This window comes from Caenorhabditis remanei, chromosome III (assembly GCF_010183535.1).
Source record: "Caenorhabditis remanei strain PX506 chromosome III, whole genome shotgun sequence".
NCBI classification, from domain to species: Eukaryota; Metazoa; Nematoda; class Chromadorea; order Rhabditida; family Rhabditidae; genus Caenorhabditis; species Caenorhabditis remanei.
In genome coordinates, this window is record NC_071330.1 from 14,517,912 (window position 1) to 14,533,427 (window position 15,516).

Consider the following 15,516-nt stretch of genomic DNA (forward strand, 5'->3'; position numbering starts at 1 on the left):
GATGGACGAAGAAACTGGTGTTTCGACAGGAGCTGATAAGGAGAAGGAGCGCCGAGCTTCGAGATATCAACGTGATCTGGAAAATAGTTTGATTCAAGGAGGATATTTGAGTGATGGATTGGAATTTATCAAGAATACAACTTCAAAAGTCCACAAATCTGCGAAGGAAATCTACAAGTCTACAGTCACTTCAATTGGAAAAGGATTGGAGAAAGTTTTCTTTTCCGTCGTTCAACTACTCATGTGGATTGCTGCACCTGTCATCGTTATTCTACTATTCATTTGCTTCATCTACTTGTATTTCAAGTTCCGAGCATTCAGAAGAGCTGCAAAACTTACGAAGAGAGCAACTCGAGAGACAGCGAATGTGGCGATTGGATTAGCTACTCAAGCTACTCAAGCTTTGGCCAGAATCAACAACGTGCATATGGATCAACGAGCCCACTATGAGCCAGTGGTTGCCGCAGATGACTATCCAGTAATCAAGATCAATGCTGTTGTGAACAAATGCCGATTCAAAATTGCCAAATTGCCTCATATCGATGTGAATATGGAAGGAAAAATCCTCGAAGCACTGGTCGACAGTGGAGCTGCAGTGAGTTATATGCCACTTTCATCTGTAAGGACAAAAATCAATGCGAGTAATGTACCACCTGCTCAAGCCGCCAATGGATCTTCTATTCCATTCTTGGGAACGACTCAAGCTACCATCAAGATTGGAGATTTCTACATACCTCATACATTTTTGGTTTCTCGTGATGGAGATTGTCCAGCACCACTTCTTCTTGGAACGGATTTCGTCAACGAAATCAACAAAAATCACGACTTCAGTATCAACGTCCACAAAGGATACGTCAAGATTGGAGCCTGTGAGATCCAATTGAACGCCGTCACCGTCGAAGAGAAAATCGAAGTTTTCCCTCAAAAGGAAACCATCATCGAGCCACAATCAGAAGCGGTTATCCCTGCAATTATTCCGAATTACACCGAGGATATGGGAACTGAGCTCTACATGGAAGATACTCAAGAAGACAGTGATGACGTGTATGCCGTAGGAAGAGTGCTTGTCAGAGTCGGACCGAAAGGAAAAACTATGGTTCAAGTTTTCAACCCTTCATCTACAAGTGTTCGTCTCAAGAAAAACAAACCTATTGCCATCGGATCGAAGATTGGACAAGTGAAAACGATGAATGAAGTCAGAGGATCACCGGAAGCAGACTGGGAATCGAAACTACCAAAACTTCCCCAGGAGACACCTAAAAACTTTCGGATATCAGATTGGGTGGATCTTTCAAAATCAAAACTCACCGAAAATCAAAAGGAAGTCCTGAGAGTGATCATCGACGCGCATGCCGAAGCATTCGTTGGTCCAGACGGTATATTAGGAGAATACACCGGTCCAATCAAACACCGAATCGATTTGGAAGAAGGATGTAAGATTCCCCAGACGAAGATTTATCGAATTCCGCTGGAAAAACGAGAAGAAATTGGAAAGCAAATCAGATTAATGCTGGAACAGAGGATCATCAGACCCTCGAATTCTCCATTTCTCGCCCCTATCGTTTTGGTTCGAAAAGCGGATGGTAAAACATGGCGTTTTACAGTGGATTTTCGAGGACTCAATGCAGTTACGAAGCCTGTGCAGTCAGTTATACCGAATATTCAAGAAATATTGGACTTGTGTGGTGGACAAGAACTATATACCAGTTTGGATTTTCAATCGGGATTTCACCAAATTTTGGTAGAGCCAGAACATTGTCAAAGGACTGCTTTTGCTTGTTTCCTGGGAGCATTCGAATATCTACGGATGCCAATGGGACTCAAAGGATCGCCTGGCACATTTCAAAGATGCATGAACTTACTTATCGAGCAAGTCAGAGCCCGGATTTTCGTCTACATCGATGACGTCATCATCACATCTGGAAGTGTCGAAGAGCATCTACAAGACATCGATGAAGTTCTGGGAAAGATCGAACAAATCGGGATGAAGTTGAAAGCTGAAAAATCGAAGTTTGCTTTGAGTGAGATTTCATTTCTGGGATTTCTTGTTTCAAAGGATGGAATCAAACCGGATCCAGCCAAGACAAAAGCTGTCACCGACTTTCCAAGACCGAAAACTGTGAAAGATGTTCGTGCTTTCATTGGAATGGCCTCATTTTATCGACGTTTTGTGAACAACTTCTCAAAGATTGCTGCTCCAATTATCGAACTCACCAAGAAAGATGAAAAGTTCGAATGGACTTCTGAGCGTCAACAAGCATTTCAACAACTCAAGGATGCTTTGACTACCGAACCAATTTTGGTAGCTCCTCGTCTTGGAAAACCATTCGTCATCGAAGTTGATGCTTCTGGAAAAGGAGTTGGAGCTGTATTGTATCAACAACAAGGTGATGATGAGAAAGATTTGAGAGTTGTTGCCTACGCTAGCCGTGTCTACAATCGATTCGAGAAGAACTACCCTGCTATCGAATTGGAAGCTCTGGGATTAGTGTTCGCTGCCAAGACTTTTCGCCCGTATATTGATGGTGCTCATACCACTATCATAACGGACCATTCACCATTGAAGTCTTTGATGTACCGAAAGGAGTTAGCTGGACGTCTTGGAAAATATCAACTCACCATCCAGGACATGAATATCAACATCCAGTATCGACCAGGCAAGCAGAACATCGTTTGTGATACTCTTTCGAGATATCATCCAGAGAAGAAAGAAGACACCGAATCAACGCCAGACAAGCAGAACACCAAAAAGAAAGGAGAGATTGCCACCGTAGATGTACCACCTGCAATCAATGCCTTAACCAGTAATCACAACATCGATTTTGCCAAAGTTCGAGAGGAACAATCCAAAGATGAGAGGATCTTGGATATGGCAAACAATTTGAAGAAATTCACCATTCATGACGACGTTGTATTCCTTAGAACACCAGAAAAAGAATGGATTATTCTTCTTCCACCCAAATCGCAATATGGAAAAGAACTCACCAAGATGATTCACGAATCTCTCTTCGAGAGTGCCCATCTAGGATTCGAGAAAACATTGCAACGTGTCAAATCAATTGCCACATGGAAGGGAATGCATCAATCCATTCAGAAAGTCGTCGAAAGATGCGCCGTCTGCCAGCAAAACAAGGACTCTGCAAAACTGAGAATAAGAGCCAAGCTGGGAAGATTCGAAAAGACGACATCGCCATTCGAAAGAGTACATTCGGATTATATTGGTCCGCTACCGGAAACAACTCAACGGAATCGATATATTGCTGTATTTGTTGATGCGTTCAGCAAATTTATCATTGCGGAACCAGTTCAAGATCAAACTGCCGAAGTACTATGTTCAGTCTTCAAGGATCGAGTGGTTGCAAGATTTGGAACACCGAAATTATTGGTTACGGATCAAGGAACGAACTACACTTCACACGTTTTTCGTGATATACTGAAATCGCTGAAAGTGGAGCACAAAATGAGTACACCTTACCATCATGAAGCCAATGGACAAGTTGAACGTGCCAACCAGACGATTGAAGTGATGATCCGCCAAATCGAAGACAAAGACGAATGGGATAAGGAATTGCAAACGCTCGTCCACGCGTACAACAATGCGATCAATACGACCACCGGAGTGAGTCCACACGTCGTAATGCACGGACAGGAGGCAAGGTCACCACTACGGAACGCCCTTCCACCGAAGGACCACGCGGAAAATGTGAATGACCATGTGCAAACATTGAAGGAGACCCACGAAGTTCTACAAAAAGAGTGTCACGCAAATATTGAGAAGAAAACACGCAAGCAAGAGGAAATTCATGACAACAAGAATAACCTGAATGACGTGGAAATCAAGATTGGTGATAAAGTTTGGATTCGAGAAGCTCGATACAACAAGATCGGAAAACAGTTTCTGGGACCATATCTGGTTACAGATGTTCAGGATCCAAACGTCACAGTTCAACACTCAGGACCGAATACGAGATCGAAGACCGAGAAGACACGGACAGTGCACAAGAATCGATGCAAAGTGTACAAATCGGAAGAGAAAGAAGTCCCCACAACACCGGAGGACCCCGCAGAAGAATGATGGTCCGTCTGTTTACAATCGCGTATCTTCGGGTCAAATCTATCGTATGTTATCGGGTCATTTCATCATCTACCCTCCAATTATGTCTGTTTGCTGCCACATCAACCAAGGAAAAAAAAAACAACGTGTATTACAAAAGAACAACAACAACAACAAAAACAACAAGAAAAGAAGAACAAAAAGCTCAGCAGAGACTGTCATCCAACAGCTGATCCTGACGACGAGTCAAGAAAAGAAAAAGAAGAAGGAGGAGGACGAGAACGACGAAGCCGAATCCGACAAGGATGAAGATGGTCCAGGCTGAAAATGTTGAGTTATTTTATTTCAAAATTTCTTTCATTTACCTCCGGAGCTGCTGGCGACAGTGGTCACGACAGGAGCCGAGACAGTCGTGTTGACGAGGGGGGACGCCGCAGTTTCGGCCACCTGCTCACAAATCTCTCCGACCCAGCCTTCATCGCAGACACACTGGAATGACTCCAACATCTGCATGCAGAAGCCGTGGAACGAGCAAGCAGCGTCACACAGGAAAGCAGCGACACGAGACATGTTTTAGCTGAAAATTCACAATTTTGGTTGAGAATTTGTTGCGAAACATGGAATTTGGCACGAAAATCGTTGAAGAAAGAAGAAAATTCAAAGGAAAACGAAGAAAAATGAAGAAAAATGGAAGAAAATCGAATGAAATTGGATGGTTTTCGTAACTTGTGGTACGGTAAGCATGGGAATGCGCATTTGCTCAGCTTAAAAGCGAGGGAACATTTCGATGGCGCCGCGCCTACCGTAATCCAAATTTAAAAGTTTCCGGTGCCTTTTGGAGCAGTTTTGATGGATTCTTCGAGTCAAATTTGGAAGATGGATTTTCGTTGGCAATCTCGTGGATTGTGGATTGTGGATGATTCAATCGTGGATCAATGGCCATCTACGAGTTCGAGTCATTGGCCAACTGCGTGTCTACTCGAGTTCAATCGTGTTCTTCATGCTTCTTCAATTTGGACAGTCGTGGTTCCCTGGTGTAGCGGCATTGTTGTTTATGTTGTATTAATTGTATTGTATTTATTATTGTAATTCTTATTGTATATCGAGTGTATTATGTTTTATTATATTTCCCATTATTTCACCCCTTAGTCATTTAGGAATTTACTTGTAAATATCAGTTTAACTGTAGGTTCCCCAATATTATGTATAAGTCTCCGAGGACGTCGATGCTCTTCCGGAAGGAGGGGGGATGTCACATGGTACTTTGAACGTTCTCTCATTTGAGGGGCGTTCCCTTTACTCTGTGTCTCTCTCCCTTTCTCCCGCGCGGGGTTGTCGACACCCGAGGGTCAGTAGTAGCGGAGTGCTAGGTCCCAAGACAGACCAACCGTCTTGCGGTCTATTATTTAATCTTTAATTATCTCTTTTATAGTTTTATATGTTTATTCTCATTAAGCCCCTTTAGTATTAGTCTCCCTCTTTAAGTTAACTTTATCTTTCTTATTCTTTAGTCTCCTCTAATAAATATTTATGTAATCGAGACCGTGTTCGTAAGTGTTGGATTTAAGTAAGTGGAAGGATAAGGTCCAAGTTCACACCATGGACGTCAACCTTATTAAACGAGGCAATAAAACAAACATTTTCAAAACAGAATTTTGAGAATCTGGTTTAAAAATATGTTCATTCCTATTATAGTTAAAAACCTTTCAAAAAATGCTGATTTGATACATATATAACAATTATGTTATTTTACGAGACGATCGAGAATTTTTGCTTTGGCACTATCCGACAGCTTTCCATATTGAGGAGATTGAGCAAAATTCTTCACTTTCTCAATTGTTAATCCACAAATACATTTCTCCAGAAGTTTCGACATTCCATACTCGTCAGCCAACCACAACATCTTCTTATCATCGATTTTTGAGTTATTTAAAAGATGATACTCGATGATGTTTATGACAGAGAGCACCATGAATCGACGAGACATTTCCAAAAGTTTGTCGACGGTGTCGTCGTTTGGGAACACTGGATTCGGAGAGAAACTGCTGAGAAGAATAGCGAAATCTTGAAATGAGACGTCTTTGATTGGAATCTCATCCATTTGTGATTCTTTGTAGTCTGATGAGAAGAGTTCACGGAAGTACTCGGAGTGGTAGGACAAGAACTGGAAATACATTTTTTGTAATTAAAATTTCACTTTTTTGAGTATACCAACCGCTTTGCTGACATGGAGATTCTTTCCTTCAACCACTAGTACTGAATCCTTTTGTTCGAATAGAGTACACATCTCATTGTAATTGTAAGATGGTTCTTCGAGTTCCGTGACATAGTGAGGAATGAGGGAATACTTGAATCTGACATCATTATTGACATAATCGGTTCTCATATGTCTCCTGAGAATTTTTCTCTCTTCTGTTAGATTTACTTCAAACTTATGCGGCGGAAAACGTTTATCATCGGATATGATAATTATATATATATGATAATTGGATATGATAATTACCAGTCAATTTGTTAACTCTCAGATTGTTGATTTTGCCCCAGTCGAATTCCCATTCGAAGCACATTCTTTGGACGTCTCTGACATCCTCACTTCCGCTCCAGATGCTTGAAAATTGAACGTAAATAATAAATAAAAATAGCTCTATTACTCGACTTACCAAGTAATTTCATCTACAGTACTTGTCTCTAAATGGATTACGTCTTCGTTGCGAAAAATGCTGTACGCTGCACTTTCGTACTTGATTACGTCATCGGCCATTTCCAGTGATACCTCTGTAAGTTTATTTAGTTTTTCAAGTGTAGAAGCATTCAAAAGTATTATGTAAAACGCCCTAAAACAGAGATAAGGGAAATGCTCATGAATAATCGGTTGGGAGTGTTAAATAGAAGGTCTTATCAGTGGAAGTCATAAAGAATTTCGGAATTGTGAAATACATTGGCAAGGCTGGCGTGTGTTCGTCATTTATAGACCTGTCAGTCTGCCCCGCCTAATTTACGTGACCACTTGCTCTCAAATGAGTTGTGAATCAGAGATAAGGGAAACGACCACGAAAGTTGCAAAGCCAACTTTTTGTATAAGATTCCAGGAGTATGACTCATTGTTAATTTTTTTTTCAAACTGACGAAAACCGGGTGTCGTGAAATGGTCACCCGATTTTGCAGTAAGTGGGTTATACATTTATGCGCTCAGCACATTGAGACGTTTCGAGTACCATGTTTCAAACGAGTATCTTTACGCACGGGGTAACTACAGTACACCGTGTGTGAAGACGCATAACATACTGTAGTTTTCGTGGAAGACTTTTATTACTCATTGGTGGCTGACCACTCGCTAAAAGTTCGGCCCGGGAACGCGGAGTGGGTCTCGACGCGACTACCGTAGTATAAAAATTTTAATTGCTAAAGTACGGTCAAGAGCCAACGTAAATCGAAATTCCGCAACGAAACCCACTCCGCGTCCCCGGGCTGAACTTTTATCGAGTGGTCAGCCACTGGCGAATGGGTAATATTATATTACACCGGAGAGCTCTGATATGGGGATGATCGTCTTTGGTTCACAAATTCAATTTTGAAGTTTAAAAAGTACAGTAACCTTCTTTTTTCACTGCGATAATTATATTTTGTGACTTGAAAGTTTCATGTTTCAATACTTTTTAAACCGACTTTTTTATCAGATAACTTTATTTTGAATCCCACTTTTTTTTTGAAACTTTACAGCCTTGCTTGTTCAAAACCGGACATCGGAATTTCCCATTTTTCCGGCTTTCCGACTTTTTTCGAATGGCAAATACATTTCAGGTTCCGTGGCATAATGAGGAATGAGAGAATACGTAACTGATATTATTGATGAAATTGTCGGTTTTGAACATTCTTGTGATAACTCTGTTCTCTTTTGTTACTTTCACTTCAAACGTTTCCGGGAGTGAATAATTTTGCTTGGATTTGACAGTTATATAACCATTCAGCTCGTCAACTCTCCTCCAACTTTTGATTTTGCTCAAGTCGAATTTCCATTCGAATTGTATCATTTTATAGTCCGTGTCGCCATTTTTTGCGCTCCAGGCACTTAAAAAATAAACTGTGAATAGAATGCTAACTTGACTTACCAAATAATATCATTTGCGCGACTTGTCTCCAAATGGACGAAGTTTTTGCCACCAGGATATTTGTAAATAGCACTTTTGTACTCCATTATGATCATCATTTCTAGTGATAGCTCTGTAAAAGTTTTAAAGTTTTCTTCGATGTAAATACTAAATAGAAGGTCTTATCAGTTGAAATGATGAAGAATTTTGAAATTGGGAATTTTTAAAAAAAACTGCGAAAAGTTTCGAGTTAGTTATTTGAATTGTGTCTGGTTGCGTTTTGAAGCATTTGAAAAGAGTAAATAAAACGTTATCAATTGTGAATCAGAGATAAGGGAAACGACCACGAAAGCAGCAAATCTTATCAGTGGAATTAACGGACGAAAAGTTATTTTTTTCTATAAGACTCCAGAAGTATGACTCATTGTGAACTTTCTTTTTTTTTTCGAACTGACGAAAACCTGGTTGATGTAAATAATTGGTGAAACGGTCCCCAATTTTTACAATTTTCAGCCCAGCACCATCAAAAACGCTTAAAATTAATACGTTTCGAAATTCTCTGACCTACTGTAACCCTAAAGTTATCGTGACAAAACCTGTAAAACCGATTTTTTATTTCCAGAAAAGTATAATAACGCCTATAACCTCCTGCGCTAAAACTATCGTAACTCGGTCAGATTTGTTCCAAACAGCATATTTTTCAGTTTTATAGAATCAGCAAGACAGGAGCTTTCAGAAAAATATAATCATGCCCACATTTAAAAATTTTCGGGTTACTGTAGTTTTCGTGCCGAAACCCCAAAATGATCGGAACACAGTGATGATTATACTCATTCGAACCGTCTGTTTATCCTGAACTTGAATATTGTAATTTTACCGGTGCAAAACTGACAGGGTTACGGTAGTTTTAGTCAGGAGGTTAGAGCGCAGAGACACCGGACACTCTGCGTCTCTAACCCCCAAAAACGATATTTTCAGAATATAGGCATGATTATACTTTTCTGAAAGCTGAAAACGAGCTGATTATGAAAATACACATTTAAACATAATTGAAACTTATCAGACTGAGATATGACCGTATTTTCAATTTTTTTGAAAATAAAATATCTAACCTTGATCCAATGTTTTTAGCTAATAATGTAGATTGGATTTCAAATTTCTTTGATAATATTTATTTTATTCTTTCCAATAAAACATGAATTATTATGCGAAAATATACCAAATTTAGAGGAAAAAGACAAGACAAGATAAATTGATAATACAAACACGCTCATAACTGATTTATTCATCATCACCGATCTCAACGACTTTCGCATATGGCTCGTTGTTTTTTGGGAAGACCTCTTCGAATTTGAAATCGAACCACGTTTTCGTCCATTCCCAGCCGTTTTTATTCTTTTCTCCCGACTCAACTGGCTCCGTGCCGCTTCTGCTCTCAATAATGGTCCCTGTGACGTCGTAATGTCTGGGCGTGAGTTTGCCGATGTATGGGTAGATGGAGAGTTTCTGAAAATATATCGATAAGAAGTCACTAAAAAATGCGCGTTTTTTGAGCCTAAAACCATCAAAAACGGTTTAATCCGCTTGAAGTTACAGAATTTCGAAATTTTTCGAAACTCCTACCTACCGTAACCCTAGATTAGGACCTATAAAACTTATTTATTCGAAATCAGCACGTTTCCAGCTTTGAGAAAAGTATAATCATGCCTATATTCTGAAAATTTTGAATTTGGGGGTCAGAGACGCAAAGTGTCTCGTATTTCTGCGCTTTAACCCTCTGACTCAGTAACTAAGACTACAATAACTCCGTGGAATTCGCTCCAGTTTATCTGAAATAAAGATTTTCGGATTCAGGACGCCAAGACGCTTCGAATGAGTATAAACATCATTAGGTTCCGATCATTTTTTGGTCCCGCCACGAAAACTACAGTAATCCGAAAATTTTCAGAATGCTGGCATGATTATACTTTTCTGAAAGCTCTTGTCTTGCTGATTCTATAAAACTCAAAACTATGGTGTTTGGAACAATTCTGACTGAGTTACGGTGGATTTTGTGAAGAGAGCAGAGACGCAGAGTGTCTCCAATCCCCGAAATTCAACATTTTTCAGAATATAGACATGATTATACTTTTCTGAAAGCTGGGAATGAGCTGATTCCGAATATTTAGATTTTATGAGTCCTGTCACAAAAATTGGAGAGTTACTGTGCTTGTGAATTTTCGAAATTTTTCGAAAATTTTCAACTTTCTTCAATTCCGTCCAAATTCTTTAGTTTTTAGCTCAAAATGTTCCAAATTTTTCCAATTTTTTAAAGAAAAATACTTACCCCCTGAATAACCGGCAACTTGTACTTTCGCGAGAGCCACATCTGACCATCAAATTCGAACAAAGCGACACTGGTGTCCTCCCTATATTGAAAGTCACAAACGGTGTTCGCAGCTTTGTTGGCGACATTCTTTTTTTCTATGTAATACTGTTCAAGGTAGCCTTGCATAGTGGATTTAACGATTTCCAGATATTTGTAACCCATGGTCTGGAAATTTAAAATTTTCAGATTTTTTGAAAAATTGAAACAAAAAATTTCGGAAAATCTTTAGGAGACTAAGAAACGATCGTTTACCCTCCTTTTACCTGTGTACCCTTAGGCTCCGCCCCCAGCCGGAAGGAGGGCTTATCCCAAGAAGCACCTGGTGTTGGAGCATCCCTCTATATATAGGTAACTGGTAATTAAGGTAATTAAGATGGTGGCACGGAGTACAAATAAGAGGACTCCACACCGCCCGTTCTATTTTCATGAAATCCCCCACCTGGCCCGGATTAACGAGACCGGGGGTAAATAGGAGGAAGGGGGGGGGGATATAATTAATTTAGAAAGGATGGTGTAGGTTAGGAGAAAGCGGATTTTGAAAAGTTTGGGTTACGGTACCACTTTTATTTCCAATTTTAAGACTTCAAAGCTGTATATCTCAAAAAGGGGCGGAGCTATCAAAAAGTTCTCAGCTACAAAAATGTAGGAAATTTCAAGGGCTACTTTTTTGTAGTTAACCACTTTTTTATAGCTCCGCCCACTTTTGAGATACATACAACACTTAAGAGAGACATTGACTATCTTCATCTCTCTAATAGTAAGAGACTTCAAAGGTTTGTATCTCAAAAAGTGGGCGGAGCTACAAAAAAGTTGTCGACTACAAAAATGTACCAAATTTCAGGGACTACATTTTTGTAGTTGGCAACTTTTTTCTAGGTCCTCCCAATTTGGAGATACAACGCTTAGAAGTCTCATGGTCTCTCTGCCTGCGTCCCTCTCTCTCTGCGATCATCTCAAAAAGGGGCGGAGCTACCGTAATTCTTTCTATATTCTATTTTCTCCTATTAAGATGAAAATCTGCTATTGTAAGCCCAAAATCAGCTTTCTATGATAAAAATCAAGAAATTTACAGATTTCCGAAAATCTGAAATTACTAAACCTACCGTAACCCGGTCAGATCTGAGCACTCGTCTATCCCTATTTGAAATTCTGAAAAGAAAACAAAGACTCAATTTTTTTTCTCGCACACAGTTTATTGAAGCAAACCGCAATATACATTATAAAGCAATTTCGGATCAAGTTTAGCATAATTAATTAATTAATGATAATTAATTCAAATACTTCATCGAAGGCAACAAACTGTAAAGGTAGAAAGTCAAAAATCCTAGAAAACAAAATCAGACAATTTATAAAACAACATAATAAAGTATTTGAAAAAAAGGCGGATGATTGTGGGTCAAAGGGTTACAGTACCGCTTAAAAGTATATGAAGTTTTGCCTTTTTCAGTTGAAAACGCCAAACTTTGAGAGTGTGTCATGGTAATACTGATTGTCCCATGAAATAGATTTTAAATGGATCGTATAGATCAAAAGTAGAGCTCCATTTTTGTAATTGATAACTTTTTTGTACGGACATTCCCTAGAGAGTTATGGTCATTTTAAGACAAATTAGACTATTTTGCACTGAAATCGGTCGATTTGAAGGAGAAATTACTTGGTCGATACGTAACTTTTCCCTAGCAAGTTACAGTAATTTCTCCCTTAAATCGACCAATTCAGTGCAAAATAGTATAATTTGTCTTAAAATGACCATAACTCTCTAGGGAGTGTCTGTCAACTACAAAAAAGTTGTCAACTACAAAAATGGAGTTCTACCTTTGATCTGTACGATCCATTAAAAATCTACTTGATGGGACAATAAGTATTACCATGACACACTCTCAAAGTTGAAAATTTACAACTGAAAAACGGCGAAACTTAATATACTTTTGAGGAGTACTGTAGTGGTACTCGGGTTCATACATTTAAAGAATGTCTTGTTTCCAGCTTATTTTGTTGGTCATAAGGTTTCACATAATTTTCTCTTTTAAACACCGAGAATCGAGCCTACTGTCGTTTTTTCGTCAAATATGACACCGGAATTTGTGAAATATTTTGTCACGTGTCTGAACTCTACACATTCATCATTCATTGGTTCCAAATCTAGCTCTGACTTTACACAGTTTGACGGTAGTTCCTCTATTTCCTCAATTTCCTGCTTGACTTCGCGATTTTCATAATTGACACTAGGCGTTATCACATTGTCTTCTGGTTCTTCAGTTTTTATCGGAGCTGTTGAGAAAGGAAATTCTCCAGGCGGATAAAAATCCGGCTCGTTTTCCACCATTTCTTGATAAGCTAGTTTCTGCTCATCACAAGATTTTGATGTTGCCGGCAAACTTTGAGTACTGGAAAATGATCGCTTGAGTAGTGGTGTCGGTCTCACTGCCATCACTGTCTTATACACTTTCCCTTCTACTTTTACATAATTAGGGATTGGCGTTTGTTGATCGTATCCTACTGGAACAGTTTTCGCAATACGAGGCAATTCGGGACGTGGTAGTATTGGTTGGGGCTGCACAACTCGCACTGGGAACAGATTGGGATTCATTTGCTGACAAAGATGCAAAATTCTTTTTCTTCTTTTCGCATCTCCTTCTTTATAGACAGCAGCCATTGGTCGCATGATTTCGTCGTTAGCCCAGTCTTCCCGTCTTGAAGTTCGACGTTCTTGTTGTTGTTCAAAATCGGGGTCATTTGAAGCGAAAGTAGACGCTTCTGGTACGTTGTTATTGTGGAGATCTTTTCGGAAAGACTGGTTGAATGGATCCTAAAAATAACCACATTAACTTCAATTTAAAAGGAAACACCATTATTTTCACTCACCTCTTTAACAATTCGCTCAATCGCTTTGATTGATCTCACAATGCCTTGTTTGCGTGGAACATAGTTACGGTAGTATGATTTGATTGCCATTTTGAAAGCTCCAACTGGTGTGTTGGACGGAATTCTTTTCTCAAAAGCATCTCGAATTCCCTAAAAATTCAAATCTTGATTTTTTTTTGTTGATAATTTTAGATACCTTTAATCGTCTGTACACTGAAAGTACCCCAGCCAAATCCTGCCCAGGTATTGAATCGACATCGTTTACTGTTTTGACACCAATAGCTTCGCACATCCATTTGTACTGAAAAAATTAGAAATTGACAAACCTGGAAAATTCTAAATATTCAAACTTACCAGATGATCGTGATGAGTAGTGCACATTTTGAGGCGAGTCGTGCGAACAGCTTCTTCCGCAGCTTCTAGTTTGATCTTTTCACAGTGGACTGCAGCCATCAGCGCTTTAATTGCTTCGTTAGCAGTCATATTAACACTTTGATGAGTGGTAACGTTGTTGCCACAAATGATGCATGGTGTAAGACCAGGAGCTGGTGGTTCTTTCTGGATGGTTCTATCAATCACTTTTTCCGATTCGTCCGGCACTATTTCATCCGTGGAGTCGTCAGTTTTCGCCTCATTATCTATATCTTCCATTATAATTTCATTATGTGCACCTGGCGAAACTGAATTCGGCTGTTCTTCAGACACTTTTTCGGTATTTGTAACATCGAGTTTTGGCTTCTGAACATTTTTTTCAAAGTTGAGACTATTTTCGAACTTTTCCAGTTTAAATGTCCTTTAAAACACTCAAATGTCCCAAAAAATGTTTAGACTCTCTTGAACACTAAAAAAAACCGAAAGCTTGCTTTGACAGCTGAAAGTAGAGATTTCCAAAAAACAAAGTTACCTTAAAGCTTGTCATTTCAGGCTCAGCACCCTGGAAGTGGCGGATTCCTAAAACAGAGACATCCAAGAGCTTGCTTAAAGTTTGTGTCTCTGTTTTAGGAATCCGCCACTTCCAGGGTGTTGAGTCTGAGGACAATGTCAGAGCAAGCTATAAGGTATCTTTGTTTATAGGTAATCACTACTTCCAGAACAAGCTTTTGGTCATTTCAGTGTTCAAGGGACGTCTAAACATTTTTTGGAACGTTTAAATGTTTTTTGGGACGTCTAAATGTTTTAAGGGACGTTTGAGTTTTCAAAGGACATCAAAACTGGAAAAAAATCCATCAATTCTAATGTAATCACCTTTGCTGATGGTTTCGGTAACCTGACTGCTGGATTCAAGTGATGAACCCATGCCTGGAAGCTGGCCATTTCCAAGACACTATCATCCAGCCCAGCTTCTTTCAAAAAACTTGCTAAAAGTATTTCAGCTCGTTTCTGAAATTCTTCTCCGTCATCCATTGAACCATCTGTTTCATCTTGTTGATTTGAACTTTCCCTGGATTCTTCTTCTTCTTCATTTTCTAATTTGTGACTTGTACTGCAACCTTCTGAATTTCCAGCAAGTTCATCTGACATCTGTTTCTGAAAAAAGTAATTAGCAACTAATTTTTTTTTAATGCAAAAAAAGTAAATAGTCGGTGAATAAGACCGCGTAAAAGTGAAAACAAATCGATACCAAGTGTATTCTCTGAAATTTATTAACGAAAAAAGGAAAGAGTTGGTATTTACAACAAAAAAAGGGCTTAAAAAATCTGAAAATTATTAGAAATGGCCAGGAACAGAAAAAAGACAAGTTTTACGGTTATTAAAACACGAGAATTTTGGTTTTTTTTTAATTTCAGAGAAAAAGGGGCAGAGCTTAATACAGGTAATGAGAATCTTAAAGGGAGAGCTTTTTTTGTAAAATTGCTGAGGGATTTTTTCGTAATTTTTGGAGGAAATAATGCGATAAATGTATATTTAAAAATATATGATTTGGGTGGGAGAATTGACTGAAAATTTGAAATTTCAGTGAAAAAAAAAGGTAAAAAAATAGAGAAAAAGGGAAAAGATTGACTGAAAACTCATTTTCAAGGGTTTTTTGGCTGGAAAAGACTGGAAACTGAATTTGTCTCTCTTTTTGAGTTAAAAATGACAGAAAATAGGAATTTCCATGCTGAAAATGATGATTTTCATTCATTTTTTTTTAGTATTTT

General features: G+C 38.9%; 2 protein-coding genes across 2 annotated transcripts; both read right to left on the reverse strand.

The window, feature by feature from the left end:
* Positions 1-5,798: 5,798 nt before the first annotated feature.
* GCK72_011369 (uncharacterized protein) lies at positions 5,799-6,815 on the reverse strand (the record flags this gene model as incomplete). The annotated part of the gene is made up of 4 exons (XM_053728404.1): positions 5,799-6,218; positions 6,270-6,466; positions 6,558-6,661; positions 6,715-6,815. The coding sequence occupies 4 exons, from the start codon at positions 6,813-6,815 to the stop codon at positions 5,799-5,801; spliced, it is 822 nt and encodes a 273-aa protein (XP_053587981.1).
* Positions 6,816-9,423: 2,608 nt separating this feature from the next.
* Positions 9,424-14,896, reverse strand: GCK72_011370 (uncharacterized protein; the record flags this gene model as incomplete). Its single annotated transcript, XM_053728405.1, has 7 exons — positions 9,424-9,648; positions 10,469-10,675; positions 12,561-13,319; positions 13,376-13,525; positions 13,572-13,676; positions 13,730-14,113; positions 14,621-14,896. 7 exons carry the CDS (start codon positions 14,894-14,896, stop codon positions 9,424-9,426), a joined length of 2,106 nt encoding a protein of 701 aa, XP_053587982.1.
* Positions 14,897-15,516: the final 620 nt, after the last annotated feature.